At 31.0% G+C, this 17,094-nt stretch overlaps 2 protein-coding genes across 4 annotated transcripts; one reads left to right on the plus strand and one right to left on the minus strand.

Moving 5' to 3' along the window:
• Positions 1 to 47: 47 nt before the first annotated feature.
• On the minus strand, positions 48 to 2,509 carry LOC103576341 (beta-1,3-glucan-binding protein 1). Its single transcript, XM_008556508.2, has 8 exons — positions 2,355 to 2,509; positions 2,043 to 2,270; positions 1,411 to 1,619; positions 1,204 to 1,340; positions 922 to 1,088; positions 518 to 849; positions 290 to 391; positions 48 to 229 (listed from the first exon to the last, which is right to left on the minus strand). Exons 1-8 carry the CDS (start codon positions 2,479 to 2,481, stop codon positions 128 to 130), a joined length of 1,404 nt encoding a protein of 467 aa, XP_008554730.1. The 5' UTR covers positions 2,482 to 2,509; the 3' UTR covers positions 48 to 127.
• LOC103576340 (solute carrier organic anion transporter family member 4A1) lies at positions 1,136 to 17,044 on the plus strand. Of its 3 annotated transcripts, none has more exons than XM_008556504.2 (13): positions 1,136 to 1,206; positions 5,781 to 5,835; positions 8,151 to 8,373; positions 11,231 to 11,399; positions 11,475 to 11,646; positions 11,747 to 11,924; positions 11,984 to 12,086; positions 14,831 to 14,952; positions 15,181 to 15,441; positions 15,503 to 15,704; positions 15,784 to 15,931; positions 16,002 to 16,378; positions 16,609 to 17,044. In XM_008556504.2, exons 2-13 carry the CDS (start codon positions 5,788 to 5,790, stop codon positions 16,778 to 16,780), a joined length of 2,175 nt encoding a protein of 724 aa, XP_008554726.1. In that variant the 5' UTR covers positions 1,136 to 1,206; positions 5,781 to 5,787; the 3' UTR covers positions 16,781 to 17,044. The 3 variants fall into 3 exon arrangements, with proteins under 3 accessions (XP_008554726.1, XP_008554727.1, XP_008554728.1); XM_008556505.2 differs by lacking the exon at positions 1,136 to 1,206 and adding an exon at positions 4,214 to 4,276; XM_008556506.2 differs by lacking the exons at positions 1,136 to 1,206; positions 5,781 to 5,835 and adding an exon at positions 7,916 to 8,075.
• The last annotated feature ends 50 nt before the right edge of the window (positions 17,045 to 17,094 follow it).

Consider the following 17,094-nt stretch of genomic DNA (forward strand, 5'->3'; position numbering starts at 1 on the left):
GATTTAAAAAAATATTTATACATACGAAAAATCATCCAAAATTTAAACCCAAGTTTGAAATCCATTTTTTTATTGAGATAAAAAAATTATACATAAGTGCTAGATAGCTCTAGAAAATTAATTAATATCAGAGAGCCCATACACGAACATAGTCAATTTTTAGATCTTTGTCGTTACCCAGCCATGTCCTCGACCATAATTCCGTAGAGTTGTAAAAATCAAATAGTGCCTGCATTAATTGAAGACAATATTAATAAACTAAAAAATTTTTTTTATTTGTAATATCTACCTTGGAACCGACATTTTTCCATGGCTTGTAATACCCATCACTCATAGAACCATCCGGAAACTCTTCATGACCTCCCACAGCAACACCAAGTGCAATATAAAACTAAAAAAAAAAGTATTAGCACATTTTACTCATATATTTTTTATTTTAAGTTTCAGTCATCGGTGGAATTTGAAAAAAATTTAAATAAAAATAATTTTTCAAGTGAAAAAATTAAATAGAACCCACAGGTTTATCAAAAGGTGATTCCGAGCTCATGGATCCATACTCGACATTATCAACTCTGACGATTATTTTAGATTCCGTCCACTCCAGCTGATAAATGTGATACTCATCGGACCAATAATTAGCCGCAAATCTTTGCGGCTTATCTTGTAAGTTCATTCGCTGGTCAATAAGACCTTGACCGTCGTTCCTTTGAAATTTTCCGGCAGTCAGGACATGCCCACTCAAGTCTGCGCCTCCACTTGACGTAAGTACTGCGTTTCCGAAAGACATTGCTATCCTCAATTGAGGGTAACTTGTTGCTTCGGCGTCTTGCAGCGGCTCCAAGCTGATTACTGCATACAATTACATTTAAATAAATAAACTGCCCAAATTACTTCCTCCAAATATAAACATAAATCAAATACTTGGGTAAATCCAATCTCCCCGAGGTAATTTTGCTCGAACCTCAACTTTGCCATAGACGAATCCAAATTTATTCTTAGTGTCGACGTAACCAGACGTCACTGGTGGTAAAATATAAGCGCCACGTGCTTCCCTTTTGCAGTCGTGAGAGTCAGCCAATTCTGTACATCTAGAAAATTTAAATAAATTAATTTTTTTTTGCCTTAGCCGGGATTCGAACCCTGATCTCCTGCGCATGAGTTCTAGCCTCAAGTCAACGCTGCGTAATAATATTTGATAATTACTTGGTAAGTGTTATATTGCCGTGACGTATGAAATCTCTTCCAAATTCACTCTCAACTAACGTTGGGCTCAAATAAAGTTTTCCTGCATCTATTTTTATATTTTTTTCATTATTGCGGTAGATTACAAATGCGTAATCCTGTTGATAATTTATTAGTAATTATTAATAATTATTTTTAATAACAAAATTAAGTAATTAATTAACTTACAGGCGTTGAAGTGAATCGTTCGACCCGTCTCCAGATTGAGTCGTTAAATAAATCGAAGTTGTCTTCAAATATCAATTGCTTTTGACAAGGTTGTTCATAATTTGTACCAGATGAATCGTATATTTTTGTGACTGACATTTTGCAGTTCTGTGGTTCTTCAGTGGTTGAACTTTGCACACTTGCTCGTGTTCCGTCTTTATTATAAAATGCTGCAACAAAATTTGTTTGACCATAGTCTTTTTTTGGTTTAACTGTCACTTGAACAATAAATTCAAATAACTCATAAACTATCAGTTTTATGGAAAAATATATAGAGACCATTTTTGTAGGAAATTTAATTCTCTAAAAGTATGTTCCTATACATTTTTGTCGTATTTTAATTTTTTTAGCCAAAAATTGGATTTTAAAGTACTCAGTTTATAAATCAGTAAACAAAGGGAGCAAAAAAATTTTTCTATCTTTAAATTAAAATTATGGCTGAATTATTAAAAATATGACAAAAACATATGAGATCAAATTTATAGGAAATTTAATTTTCTACAAAAAAGGTCCTTACAAACTTTTACCTAAACTCAATACTTTCGTCAGAATTTGAATTTAAACCCTTAAAAAATAAATGGGCTATTCATTACCATTAACACGATGCTCCTGGAACAGTAAATTGTAGCCAAGACCTTCATAAACAACATGGACCCAATAGTAAACAATGTCCCCAAAACTAAGTTCTGTCGTAGCATCTTCATAAGTCCAGCGTCCATTCTTAACTCTCAAAATATCTCTGGCAATCGTGCCGGCTTCGATTCCTTCAAACTCTTCATTAAACTTGACATGAAACGCGACCAAACTTATCCCCTTTTCATCTAATAAGTAAAAATAAACTCTCAGTCTTTCATTCTAGACCAGCAACACAAAATTAATTAAACATTTAAACAAAAAATCCTTACCTGGAATAGAAATCCTTATGCCCTTGGGATAAAGCGGCTCAACTTTAGCCTGCGGCGGAGTGTAACGTCCATCAGTTAAAATAATAACGAGCAAAATAATAAGTGTATTTATTGTTAAAAAAGACATATTAATATTTTAAATTATACTATAGTCTTTGGTTGAAAAATTACGCAATTGAACTGGTCAATCTTTTAATGATACGCTCGGATAAAAAATACTAGAGATTAAAAAAATTATTTGCTCTTTAGTTCGCGGATATTTCAATGACGTTTAATGAATGCAATCTCAGAGTGGGGACTTGTCTTCCTTGTCTTATTTTATTCTGATGTAAACTCGTTCTTGCTGCGGAAAAAAAAAATTTCCCATGTTATTTAAATAGGAAATAAAAAATTACGATTAGCGACTCCTGGATAGTAAAATTAAGGACTCAAATTTTAACAGGACATTTATTTTGATATCCTTCAAAATTTTAAGACTATTTAGGAAAAAAATATTCAGTTTTTTTGACACAGTCATATAGATTTTTTTGAACTAGTGGAATTTCTGGTACCTATTGTTCAAATTTTGAATTTCCCGCCATAAATATTTATTAAAAACAAATGCTTATTGATAAATATGTGACATTGATCATGTTATCAGTGATATCTATATGTAATTACGGAGTATTATACGATAAGTAGAAAGTTAATTTACTTGAATAAGTAATTACGCGTAACGTCGAATGAAAGCTGTAAGTTCATTAAATATATAAGTATAGTAAACAAGTGGGAGGTGGGGGAGTCATGCATGTCGATGTACGATGTTACATGTAATGTGTAATATTAAACAATACGTAGTAGGTATGACCAACTGAATGTATAGACATTGGCGTTCATATTAAAGCTGGAAGCAAACTGGAGGCTGTTCACCCTCAGTCCGCATATCATATAGATTATTCTCACCGTACGTCCAAGTTCCGGTAATCGATCGCTGCTATTTTAGACTAAATATTCAGTAGACTGTTAAAGATTACCTGAGTATTTTATCTTACTCAGTAATCAATTACTTTTTTTTTTTAAATAAAAATACTCACATTTTTTTAAATTTTATCCTGTCAAGTTAAATTTGAAAATAAGTCGCTGAGTATTGGATTTATCAAAAAAACTAAAGAGACTTTTTTTACAGGAAATTTAATTCTCTACAAAATTGTATTCTTATATTTTTTCATTATCTCTGATATTTAACTCGCAATTTAAATTTCAAACTCCAAAACTCTTGATCCAAGAAAAAAAAACCCACCAAAATTTTTTAAACTTAAAATTAAAATTTCAGGAAAACTATCAAAAATATGACAAAAATATAAATGACAAATTTTGTAGCTAATAAAATTGTCTACAAAAAAGGTCCTCACAAACTTTTACTCAAACCCAGTATTTTCGCGGCAATTTAAATTATAAGTCGCCATAAATTCTAGTGATAAATTTTTTTTACTTTCATATAAACATATATATAAAACGTCAATGACAAATATATACTACGCAACAATCTCATGTATATATAATTTACAAGGTACTAATATTATTTATCCTCAGTGTCGCGAGTGCTTCTGAGGAATAGTGACGAGAAACAGGTGAGAGTAATAAATAAAATAAATGCAATTAGAATTCACCCGTTCAAATTTACCGCGTAAGGGAAATTTATTTTCGACGGTGCTGTTGAAAGTTTCGTTTACATTAAAACTTTAAAGGTAAATAAATAAATTAAAAGCTTGAGGAAAAGGGAAAAGGAAAATTTAGATGAGAACTCGGCGGACCCGGTGCTATCGACAGGTGCGGTTTTATTTTAACTTTGAGCAACTCGTGTAAATCACGGGCTTTTTCCGACAGGTACAAGAAAAAAAATCTACAAAAAAATAGTTACATAACTATGAATTATAGTTGAGGTAAAAAAGTATCTATTAAATATAATAATACTAAATATAAGAAAGTATAAATAAAATAAACGTTACCGCCTTTTTTAAACGTCAAATAATCCTAACTCATACTTACTAGTCACGGAACGCACACATAGGCACACATAAATACCCGACGGCTTTAAATTCAAACTCTCTTCTTTTCTTTCCTTTTATTTATATTATTAAGTATTATAGTAAAGAGGATGTATAGAAATTACGGGATGAATAACTCCACCCCTGTTGTATTCAGAAGTAGGATAAAAATAATAATTTTACAAGGGGACTTTGGAGACATTTTATCTATTGGATATGTTACGCAATACAATGGCTCTTTAAAATGCATTTATATATTTTTTCTTTATTTTTCTGGATAATTGTATAGTAAATATTGTTATTTATTACTTTGAAAAATTTGTATTATTTTTGGCGCGTAAAAAAAAAATATTTGATAACTTTAAAACGGATGATAGGTACGCTAAGAAAAAAATATTCAAATATTATAAAATCTATCATTTTGGAATACTTGTTTTTCCTGATCCATGGTTGTTACCAAAAGGATCCTTTTTTGTGGAAATTGTCTACTGAAAGATACAAAACCACAGCACCATAGAACTTGCAGCATATGTAACCACGGAGGAAAATATTAAGCGATGAAGAACTCCCTCAACAACACATATGAACTGCGCCCACAATAAGAAGATCTAATACTAATGGAGACTTTTAAAATTTTTATAATTAATTAAAAAAAATATTTTGATAATTGATAAAGCATTAATAAAAACAAAGGCAACGCAGTTACGACTTTCAAGTATACACTGAGAAAAAAACTGTTCTGACAAATAAATTTTCTAAAGTAGTCATAACGAAATATATTAGTGTGCCTTAAAGCGTGAATTATTAATAATAACTAAATATTATTTTCAAGGGAATATAAAAACCTGAAATAAGTTTCTTACCACGAACACTTAAAAGGTGGGCGCGATCTAGTGGCGAGCACCGAACTACTTCCGCTGCTGCTGCCTAGCAGTAACTTCTATAGAAACATTAATTTTTTTTTAAATTTAAAATTAAATGTGAAAATTTAAAAACAATTTTTTTGCAATTAAATGTCAATTTTCACTAAAATTTATTAAATATAAAATATTTTTTTATTTAATATTAAATTTTAAATAATTTATGACCAGACGACAATATAATGATAAAAAAAAATAATTGCAGACGGTTTGTGCTCTTTAAAGCACATAAATAAATCGAAAGTGATGAGTGATGATTATCCTGTTGAATAAAACCCTGTTGTAGTTCGCAGTGTCATGCAATCATTATTATTATTATTATTATTATTATTACTATAATATATTTATATTTATATACATACGTCCATCTTTTATCTTATCAGATGACCGTGACTCTCATAACTAAGCCCACTATCATACTATAATTCATATTTGTTTTATTTAATAAATATATAAATAAATAATTTTTTGTCCTCTAGCTTCAAAATGGCGGGAATAATTAATCCAGGTCTTGAAATGACGGACGATTTATCAGTGAGTATTGAATGACAATAAATGTAAGATAATAGACTTAAATACAGTTATGGTGGCCGAATTACCCCACACATTCAAAAATAGTCAAAATAAATTCCGAGGACTTCAAAATTTTTAATTTTTTTAGCGGGAAATTTAAAATATGAATTGTTAAAAAAAAAAAAAAATGTGAAAGCTGTTCTGAATATGAGGGAAAAAGTTGTTAATGTGGACATGGGCATAAGTATAAGTACAAGTACAAGTATTTGGGTGATTGTGCTCTGCTTAAGCGGTAAAACTCGTTCAATCGTCTGTGGAAAACTAAAAGCACAAAAGTCTGAAATTAAAAAACGGAAAAAAATCAGTGAAGGCATAGAATAAAAAGGTAGCTCGAGGCGATTCATTTGCTGATGGCTCAGAGCTCACTCCTTGTCTTCTTTTCTCAGCTACCGGTTCTTTACTCGGCTCTCATCTCGAGATTCGGGAAAATGTTTACTGCTGTATATGAGTTACAATTGTCTTGTAATTAGTACCGTAGTTTTAACCACTTGAAAATTTGTGTCACTGAAAATTAGTTGCCGTAAAAATAATTATTTTGGTTTATAAAAAAATTTTTTAACAATAATTGTAATTAACAATAGTAATTTATATATAAATATTAAGTGTGTAATTAACTGACTAATTTTAAAATAATAATTATAAATTTAAATTGAGGTATAAATATTTATAATAAAAATTAACTGACGGTAATTAAAAGAATAAATAATAATAATTTTTAATCAATATTTTAAAAAATTTTGACAATTAATTTCCCAATAATAATTAATAAAAAAATTAAAAATGAAAATTTTTCACAAAGCGAAGTAAAAAGTAAAATAATAACAACCGGATGTTTCATCAATCACAATTTGACAGCGACGTTATGAGGCCGTGAGTCGTCAATAAAAAAAAAATAAAAACACGATTAAAACTACTGAGATTGAGTAACGATCGAAAAATAATCGATTATCCCTCGACCAAGCAGACGCCAATTAACGCCGGATTCCGTCGCCCACGCACCCTCAGCCCCTCAGCCCCCACCCCACACACTCCTGTTCCTCATTCCTCGTTTTATTTATCGACACACGACAAAGTTCAACAATTCGACTTTATCATTTTTCTCTCCACTTCCTCTTCTGCCCCCACCCGCCTTCAAAGTGCAAATAACGAACCGCAAGTCACCCTACACTATTACTATTTCGTATTTGCACAGCGTTTTCAAACCCCACCTCCAGGAAAAAAATTTAAAAAACGGCCTCTGTATCTCTGTAAAAAAGTAATTGCATATTCGTTTATATAATAGACCGTCCAAATAAGTTAGTTAAAAAGGGTCCACCTACGAGTATATGTCACGCGCTCGTAATCCCTCTTTTTACTCAATGGGTCATATATTTACATAACACACACACGCACACGTACTCGCAATCATTAATATGCAAAACGGAAGCAATGGATCTTTATATTAATTCTATAAAATTTATGGACAGTCGCGTGGCATCCTCCCCTTTACTTTTCTTTCATTTTCCTTCTTTATATTTATTTTACATTTTTATTTTATTTTTGTTTACTTTTCCTCCGTTTGTCGTGGGAGCAAACGAAGCTCCGTTTGTTATTACTCTTGTCCATTCATTTTTATTTTATTTTTTTACTGGGAATTAAATAAAATTTATGTGTAAAAAGTTATATATATATATTTGCTACCGGGTATCATGATGGCGTTTAAGTACATCTTTGAATTCAGTATATAGACATAGAAAGTTTATAAAAAGTCTGGTAATGATAAAAAAAATTTAGTGTTAAAAAAAAAAAAAACGTGTATGAGTTGGATAGAGATAATTTTTTTTTTACTACTACACGGTAAAAAGAAGAGAACAACGACCCCCAGAAGCTGTTGCACCGGATAGTAGAGGTGGTTTTAGTCACATGAAAGAAAAAGCCCGCGGAGAGTGGGGGTAGGGTGGAAGGGTAAGAGAGTAAGACAGAAAAGTTTTGACGGGGAAAACTCGGGTTCTGTCTCAACTCAGTCGCATGTGACTCGTGGCAACGTGCACAGCTTCTACTCCATACTTTTCATCTCTTATCATCTCGGCGGTTATCTTTGTTATCATTCTGCTTCACTCTTGTCACCGCACATGTATGATGTGGTCAAGCTTATGAATATTTTATAATTTTCCTTATTGATTTTGAAAGTATTCAGAATGCGGGACAAATTTTCTTTTAGTGTAAGTGATTTTTTATTTGTGAATTTGGAATTTTTTTTTTTTATTAAGCAGTGAAATTTATTTGTGATTTTTTAGTCAGGAGTTGCGGATGTTAATGAAGCGCTGCCGAAATTTGTTGAGCACGATGTCAACACGATGAAAGAAGATAAAATTAAGAGGTCTACGGAGCAATTAGATACTGAAATAATATCATCAAAGACATTGTGCGGATGGTTCAAATTTCGGCCCAAATATTTACAAAAATTTCGGACCGCCAAATGGGCATTGTTTTGGCTTTGTTGGGCTGGTGCTATGCAAGGTATTTTTTTTTTTTAATCACTCTTATCATTAGTAAATTAATTATCTAACAGTAACTCGCTTAAAATTTGAATTCTTGTAAAAATAAAAATTTCAAAATTTTTCATAAGTTATTAATTTTTTAATTGAACTAGAGTTTAAATTTTTGAAATAATTTTTTTCATACAAATTTTGAATTTAATTTAAAAATAAAAGTTTTTTTTACTCCATAATTTAATTCAATAAAAAAATTAATTTTTGAAATAATTTTTTTAATACAAATTTTGAATTTAATTTAAAAATAAATTTTTTTTTTACTCCATAATTTAATTCAATAAAAAAATTAATTTTTGAAATAATTTTTTTCATACAAATTTTGAATTTAATTTAAAAATAAAATTTTTTTTTACTCCATAATTTAATTCAATAAAAAAATTAATTTTTGAAATAATTTTTTTCATACAAATTTTGAATTTAATTTGAAAATAAATTTTTTTTTACTCCATAATTTAATTTAATAAAAAAATTAATTTATGAAATAATTTTTTTTATACAAATTTTGAATTTAATTTAAAAATAAAATTTTTTTTTACTCCATAATTTAATTCAATAAAAAAATTAATTTTTGTAATAATTTTTTTCATAAAAATTTTGAATTTAATTTAAAAATAAAATTTTTTTTTACTTCATAATTCAATTCAATAAAAAAATTAATTTTTAAATAATTTTTCATTACAAAATTCGCTAATTAATTAATTAAAAAAAAAAAAAACGATATTAAAAATGATTAAAATTAAAAAATTGAATGTAAAAATTTGAGCATGAACGATAATGAGTTAAATGATAAAGTAAATATTTAAAGTGAACATTGACATAATATATAATTAAACGTGATTTTGATTAGAGAGATTAAGAGGGTTAAATAAACAGAATTAATCGGGATTCATGTGCAGTGCCCTATTCCAATACGTTGACGCTTGAATCGCACGAATTTAGTGTTATACCTATAGCGATACCCATAGCAGCTTTTGAATGCATACTAATGGTATGTATATTTACGTTTGTATGTGCACAGAAGCCGCTCGTCCAATCGGTAATCCCTTGGAAATAAAACCATGTAATACCGAAACTCCAGCTCCGCATCGATCGCGATCGATTCCGAGTGCCGGCGTCATTAAATCTCTCAGTATTTCGTGAAAGTTTTCTAATAAAATTATTTGAATATTGTGTTAGATGTGTGTTTCGTGGGCAAAAATAAAAATATTAAAGACTTGGGTATTAGGCTAGATTGTAGATCCGAGGACGGATAGATACGAGGCAATTTCGATGGTATTCAGAGAAGAGTAACCGGAAATCCAATTTACTCTTGCGAATTGAAGACTTGAAATGAAGATAAAAAAAAATAATAAGAGTTTCAAGTGTCTATATATATATTTATATATATATATGAACTTTTAAAAAATTCTTCAAGTGTAACTTCAACATTTCAAAAATTTATCAATCGAAAAAAAAAAATTTTTAATTTAATTTACAAATAATTTTTTTTTAAAATTTCAAAAGCGGGATTTTTGAAATTTTTTTTATTTAAAAAATATTCAGCAGCATTCAAAATTGAATTTTAAAAAATATTTACAAGTCAAAAATTTAAAATTTATTTAAAAATATTTTTTTTAATTAGTGGAAACTTTTGATATATATTTATATATACGTGTGAAGGAAAGAGTAAAAATAAATATAAAGAAGAATTTTCAATAAAAAAACGGAGTTTAAAAATAAATTTACTCAGTCATTGAATTATATAGAGTAGTGAGATGTATTATGGGAGTAAAGAGAGTAATGAGTAAGTCTCTGACCATGTACTTATGTTCCCCCTGGTTGTCGTATGGTCGCGATGGTGTGTATCTAGGCGCGAAACAATGCGAGTACGCGCGATGAAAGAAATTTAACAAATTGACGGACAATAGACGCGCCTCCTTTGTCTCCTCGGTCTGTCATCTTGTTCTTCAATTCAAATGTTTATTAATTATTTTAAATTGTTACTAATATTAGCCCTACAAATTTAATTAAATATAAACAAAATTTTTTTGTAAAAGCTACAGACTTTTCTTCTTAAAGTTATTAAAATTCTTAAGGACTTGTTATAAGTTTTTAAAAAGTTTTTTTCCCAAGTACAATATTAACATTTTAATGAAACTAAAGTATGATCAGTAAAGAAAGGCGGTAAGATGCTCTCTAGAATTTTGATATTTTTTTTTCTTGGCTAATTATAAATATATAAGTATTTGTATACTGATTCTTATTAAAAAATTAAAATCACGTTTATATTTAATTAAATTTAAAATTTTTAATAAACCGGTTTTCAAAAATTAGTGAATTATTTAATTAGAAAAAATTAATAGTTATATCGATAATTTTTAATTTTTTGAAAATTTTTGTCCATTTTACCCGCAGAAATTTTATTTTCAAATTTTGACCCGCTGTTTAATAAATTATTTTGTAATTTAAATTTAAAAATTTTTTGGAGTAAAATTAGTAATTTTTAATTTATTTAAAATTTTTCAATGTCCATTTTACCCCCAGTTATTTTTCAAATATTGATCAAAATTTACTTAAATAATTTTTCCAATGATTGAATTTGAGTTTTTACTTATTTTCGTAATTTTCAATTAAAAAAAATTTTGTGTCCATTTTACCCCAAAAATTAATTTTTCAATAAATTATCCAAATTTTTTGTAAAAAATTTAATAATTAATTAAAAAAAAAATCAATTACAGTAAAATTAATAAAAATTTTCATCGCCCACTTTTACCCCACGTCAGTCTTCCTTTGATTAAAATCCAAGATTTCTAAAAGAATTTTAATTTTTTTCTTTATTTAAGGGATGGTAGTAAATGGTTTCATAAACGTGGTTATCACGACAATTGAAAAGAGATTTGGATTAAATTCTTCAGAGACCGGTCTGATAGCCGGAGGATACGACATCGCAAGTTTTGTTTTCTTAATACCCGTCAGCTATCTCGGCGGTCGTTCAAAAGCGTCAAAGCCCAAGTGAGTGTTCTCGCCACCGCTATCTAAATTTTCCAAATAAAATAAATACCATATTTTAACCGAAATAAATTAAAGATACATCGGCGTGGGAGTTCTGGTCCTGGGTATCGGGAGTCTGCTCTTCGCTTCCCCGCATTATCTCGCCCGAGCCAACCAGCAAGGAGGTCAAAGGTCTTCGCTGTCGTGTCATCGTGGTACCAGCACCAACACCACCAGCTTTACTAACACCAACGAGACTTCACTGTCGGTGAGAGTTGTCCTTATCAAATAAGGTGATTCATCGATAACCGATTTCCCGTAACTCGACTAAATAATCATATTTTTTTATCTCCCTTTTCCTGTACCAGCCAAAGTGCGACGAGCAGCTAGATGACACCGTAGACGTTGGACCATTCAGCGGATTCTACCTCATGATATTTTTCATCGCCCAATTGCTACACGGGGCGGGCGCTGCGCCCTTTTACACCCTCGGGGTCACTTACCTCGACGAGAATGTTTCGAAAAAAATGTCTTCCGTTTATTTAGGTACTCAATTACCTCAATCACCGATAAATTTCGTCGATAATTATTTTTAAATATTCTAGGAATTTATTACACGATGGCAGTAATCGGGCCTGCCTTGGGATACGTCATAGGTGGGGAGTTACTCAAACTTTACACAGATTTCCTGACAACTGATCCTGGAACGTAAGTTTCACTTAATCTTCAACTTTTCCACACTTCCGGTATCAATTGAATATTTCAAAATTTTCCCGCGAAAATTTTTTTAATTTTCAAGAAAAGTGTAATTGGTTTTTTGGAAATATCTTTGAAAATATTGAATTTTTGGAAAAATTATAAGAGACCTTTTTTGTAGCGCTTTAAATTCTCTACAAAAAAGGTATCTTGTATATTTTCCTAAATTGAATATCTATCGAGATATCTCGAGTTTAAAATTCCTAGATCTATAAATAGAAAGTTTAAAATTTTTTGAGGTCTTATGGGTTCAGTTAAAATCCAAAAGATTAAAAAAAAAAATCTTGTTATTGAGAAAATGGTAAATAAACGCATATAAATCTTGAAAACCGTCTAGGTAACTGGAACCATCTCCATTAAGTCTCTCTGCACTTGAGACTTTATTAAATTCTCCGTTGAATTTATTACTTCCCCGACGCGACTCTTGCCGGCTATTTATTTTTAATATTTTATAAATTCTTATTTCCATTAGCGGTAATAGAGACTGAAGACCAGTCCCCAGATCCCTCGGTAATTTTATAAATATTTTAAATAAATAAATAATTTTTCATCGAATAAGGTGAACTAAAGGGCCGCGGCCGGTTCTCACGCGCGTGACTCGACATGAAATATGTCAACTTTACCATGGATTAAATGCGAGCGGTAGAGAAATAAGGGTTTGTTATTCCTCCCCATGAAGGCCCGGGAAGTTTTTTTTTTTTTTTTTTTTAATAATAAGGGTAACAGTGGCTTCATCCTCAACATCGCAAAGCGCTGCTTGACATTTTCCCCATGGGACGTCCGCACGCTTCTATTCCATGCGCTATTAATCTCGTATTATTCGCTCTAATGCCACAAGGGTTATATTTATACATACTTTATATATTGTAAACTATTATTTATATCCAATAGAATATTTTCAAAATTTATAGCTTAGTAATTTTAAAATTTATCATTTTTAAAATGAATTTAAATTTCAAAGAGGCCCGGCTTCTTTTCACTGGACTTTGATTGAAAGTAATTTCAATTCATGAAAGACCAGGATATGCATTAATAAATAATGCAAGCTAAGTAATTACGCTCTAAAGATCCCTATTGATACTCATACTTATTTTTTTGCTTATATATATAAGTGATTTATGGAGAAGGGGTAGGAGTCAAGGGTGGAAGTAAAAAAAATTGCTTGGACGGAATAGAGAATTTTAAAATGATTTTATACATATAAATATATATGAAACTTTATAATAAAATACGGATATTTTTCTAAAAAAATTTATTTGCTTCAAAAAATTTAACCACGTGAATGAAATATTTAAGACGGTTGTAGAAAAGTTATTTCCGGTGTAACTTGAATGGGAAATAGTGAGATTAATAAGTAAAGATACCGTATTTTTATGTTTAACATATTTTTCGCGTCCGCAAAAGAGTCTCAGGGCGTAGCGATGCTGCTTTATAAATAAATTTTTCCGCACGAGTTGCTGGAGATATAGATATTTTTATGGGTAATTAATTTTTTTTGTAATGAATTTGTACAGGCCGGACATTAATCGATTTATTTTTTAACTCCAGAAAAATTCAAGTTTTCATATTAAACTTTTTTTTATTTTCATCGCAACTGCAATTAAACAAAAAAAAAAAAATAAAACAAATTAGTTGGTTGAATGAAGAGCAATAAATTACAACAAATTAAATGAGTTAGTCGCGAAAAATAATTAAAAAGTTTGTTGTAGGGGAGCCTGGGGCACGAAGGCCCCCTTAAGCCGGTTTTTTCTTTTTGTGGCTTTTAACCATAAAATTCATTTATTTTCCGTCGATATCGAAAGAATAAGTAGAAATTTTGCAAAAAATCGAAAAAAAAATTTGTTTTTTTTCTGGGGCACGAAGGCCTCCTCTCCAAAAAATTATCAACAAAAATTTTTTTTTTATTTCCCGTTAAGTTATGACCTTTATAATGTTTTTATGACGTTTTAGGCCAGTATGTGATGTATGAGGTAAAATGGACCATTAAAAAAAAAAAATTGTCACAAAAAAATTAACTTGACGGAAAATAAAAAAAAAATAATTTTTTCTTTATAATTTTTTTTTCGAGTTGTCCGTTTTGCCCCTCATATCACGTATTGACTTAAAATATACTAAAAACATTATGAAGGTCATACTTTGACGGAAAATAAAAAAAAAAAATTTTACCTAATTTTTGAAGAGGGCCTTTATGCCCCAGGGGGGCCTTCGTGCCCCAGGCTCCCCTATAGTTAGTCAGCTAAATTAGCGGCATCAATCACTTTCATATATTTATATATCTATACATGTAGCGAATCCCGCAAATAAAACAAGTTATTTATTTATATCGGCATTTATAACTTTGTTTGAAAACCTTATTCACCGCGACTCCAGTCTCCTTAATTAGTGTATACACACAATGTGAATTAAAAGTTTAAGCGCATTTAGCAGATGCCGAAAGTTCCGATACAGTTGTTCAGATTATAATGATAAATAAGTACTTTAAACCTCCGTACCCCCACAAACTAATTTCAGTTTTACTCAACGGCAATACTCCGGTCTTAGTTTCAAGAGTTTCACCATAACCGGAAATAATTCCCCCGACTCGTTTTAATATCCGAGTCCGAGTTTTATTGCTTTTAATAATGAGTTCTTAAGACCCCTCGCTATTCATTAATACTTTTAAATAATTATTATTCATATTTAAATATTATTTACAGAATTGGTATGACTCCAGACAGCAATGTATGGATTGGTGCCTGGTGGATTGGATTTGTTGCAGCAACTATTGTCTGTATCATTGTCGCTATTCCAATAATTGCGTTTCCTGCATCACTTCCAGGTTTTATTTTTATTTTTTAATTTTTTCCCATACACTGAAAAAATTTCCGGAGTAAATTTGGAGTGAATGTGGATCAGATGACTGCATATTTATTTAATCCTTAATAAAATTCTCCCCGTATATGGAGTGAATTTGAATTTAAATAAAATCTGTATTTAGTCTGAACTTACTCCCGATTTTTGACGAAAATTTGAAAATTTACGTATTATTATTATTGTTAATCCACAGGCGCTGAAGAGTTGGCCAAAGAAAAAGTATCAGAAGCCCACGAAAAATCCCCATCAGCGGGAGGAACATCAACGGAAGCGTTTTCCAGAATACGAGAATTACCTCGAGCTCTAACAGAATTACTTGGCAACCCGGCGTTTTTTATGCTCAATTTAGCGGGAGCTAGTGAAGGGCTCTTGATAGCCGGGTTTGCGGCATTTCTTCCTAAACTTATTGAGAATCAGTTTAGCGTGACTGCCAGTTCAGCTGCACTGCTAATGGGTAAATTTCTTTATCACCTTCTGTAAGCACTGATTTAATTCCAAGACTTATTTATTTACAGGACTGGTGACTGTTCCCGCGGGAGGAGGGGGAACTTTTCTCGGCGGGTATTTGATAAAGCGATGGAATTTGCCCTGCTCGGGTATTCTAAAGTTCTGCATTTTTTCAACAGCCGCTTGCATTATTTTCACTCTTTGTTTTGGGCTCGGCTGTCCCAATTTGGACTTTGCTGGACTTACTGTCCCCTATTCGGACTCTGATCAGTAAGAAAATTCTTCTCTTCTTTTCTCTAGTGGGAAATTTATAATTTTAAATAAAAATGATTTATTTATTTACTGACAGAAAAGTTCTTGCATTAGACGACAAATGCAACAGCGGATGCGGCTGCACGACAAATAAATTCAGCCCAATCTGTGGAGTCAATGGCGTCACTTACTACTCACCCTGTTACGCAGGATGTGACCGTGAAATTCAAACCGGGGATGTGAAGGTATTTTTTACAAAAATAAAAAAAGAAAATGTCTTATGGGAATGGGAGTAAAGAGAGTTGACGGCTGCAGGTTTACCAAAACTGCTCGTGCATCAGCAGTCAGTCGAACTGGACAACGGCGAGCGGTGATACCATTTTGTATGAAGCTGTGAACACAACCTGCACGAGCGGCTGCAAGTACTTGTGGTTATTTATATGCCTGGCGTTCTGCAATATGCTGATGACCTTCTTGTGTACGATGCCGGCTCTGGCCGCGACTTTGAGAGTCGTTAGAGACGAGCAGAGATCCTTTGCTTTGGGGGTCCAGTGGATAAAAGTCAGGATACTGGGTACGATTCCAGCTCCGATGATTTTTGGCGCTCTGATTGATGACACGTGTATTTTGTGGCATGAAACCTGCGAGGGTCAGGGCGCTTGCTTGGTTTATGATAATTATTGGATGAGCTGGTAAGATTAATTAGCAGTTTAACAGAATTAAGTAATTACCTGATAAAAGCTATTGGTACAAATCTTGTACTTACTCTCTGGTCGCTTTTTAAATTATCTAGTTATTTTGTAATTTTCCCGGGTAATTTTACTTATAAAATCACCGGAAATAGCCCGGAATTTTCTTGACTCGGGTAATATTACTTTTAGTTACCGGATAATTTAATAACCTAAATTCAAAATAATTTCAGGTACATGTTAGCTTTGGCTTTCATCGGTAAGACAGCTTCCCTACTGTTCTTCTTTCTCGCCTGGTGGTGTTACGTTCCCCCAGGTAGCAGGAAGATAATACCCGAGCCAGGACAGCCCATAGCAACAATTTTACCCAGCGATGGACCAAATAGTCACAATTCCGAGAATTGAACGGACCAAATTTCCCAACTGTTTGATATAAGTCTCAAGATGTATAAAAAGTGGAAAAACCTCTTCTGTATTATTTTATTTAATTTAATTTAACTTTTGTTATAAATTTTGGCTCGAAACACTGCCGTGACTGAAAATTTGTTTTTTTCCATAAATTTTATTTTTACATTTTTAAAGTAAATTATTATATCATCTACTAGGATTAATTAATATAAAATTAATGGATGTTGAGTATTTATTGTATTGATATTTTTAATATTTTTAAGACGATTGTATTCGTATTTTAAGAGTCTATTAATTAACTAATAAATAAT

The sequence above is a fragment of the Microplitis demolitor genome, chromosome 4 (assembly GCF_026212275.2).
Source record: "Microplitis demolitor isolate Queensland-Clemson2020A chromosome 4, iyMicDemo2.1a, whole genome shotgun sequence".
NCBI lineage: Eukaryota > Metazoa > Arthropoda > Insecta > Hymenoptera > Braconidae > Microplitis > Microplitis demolitor.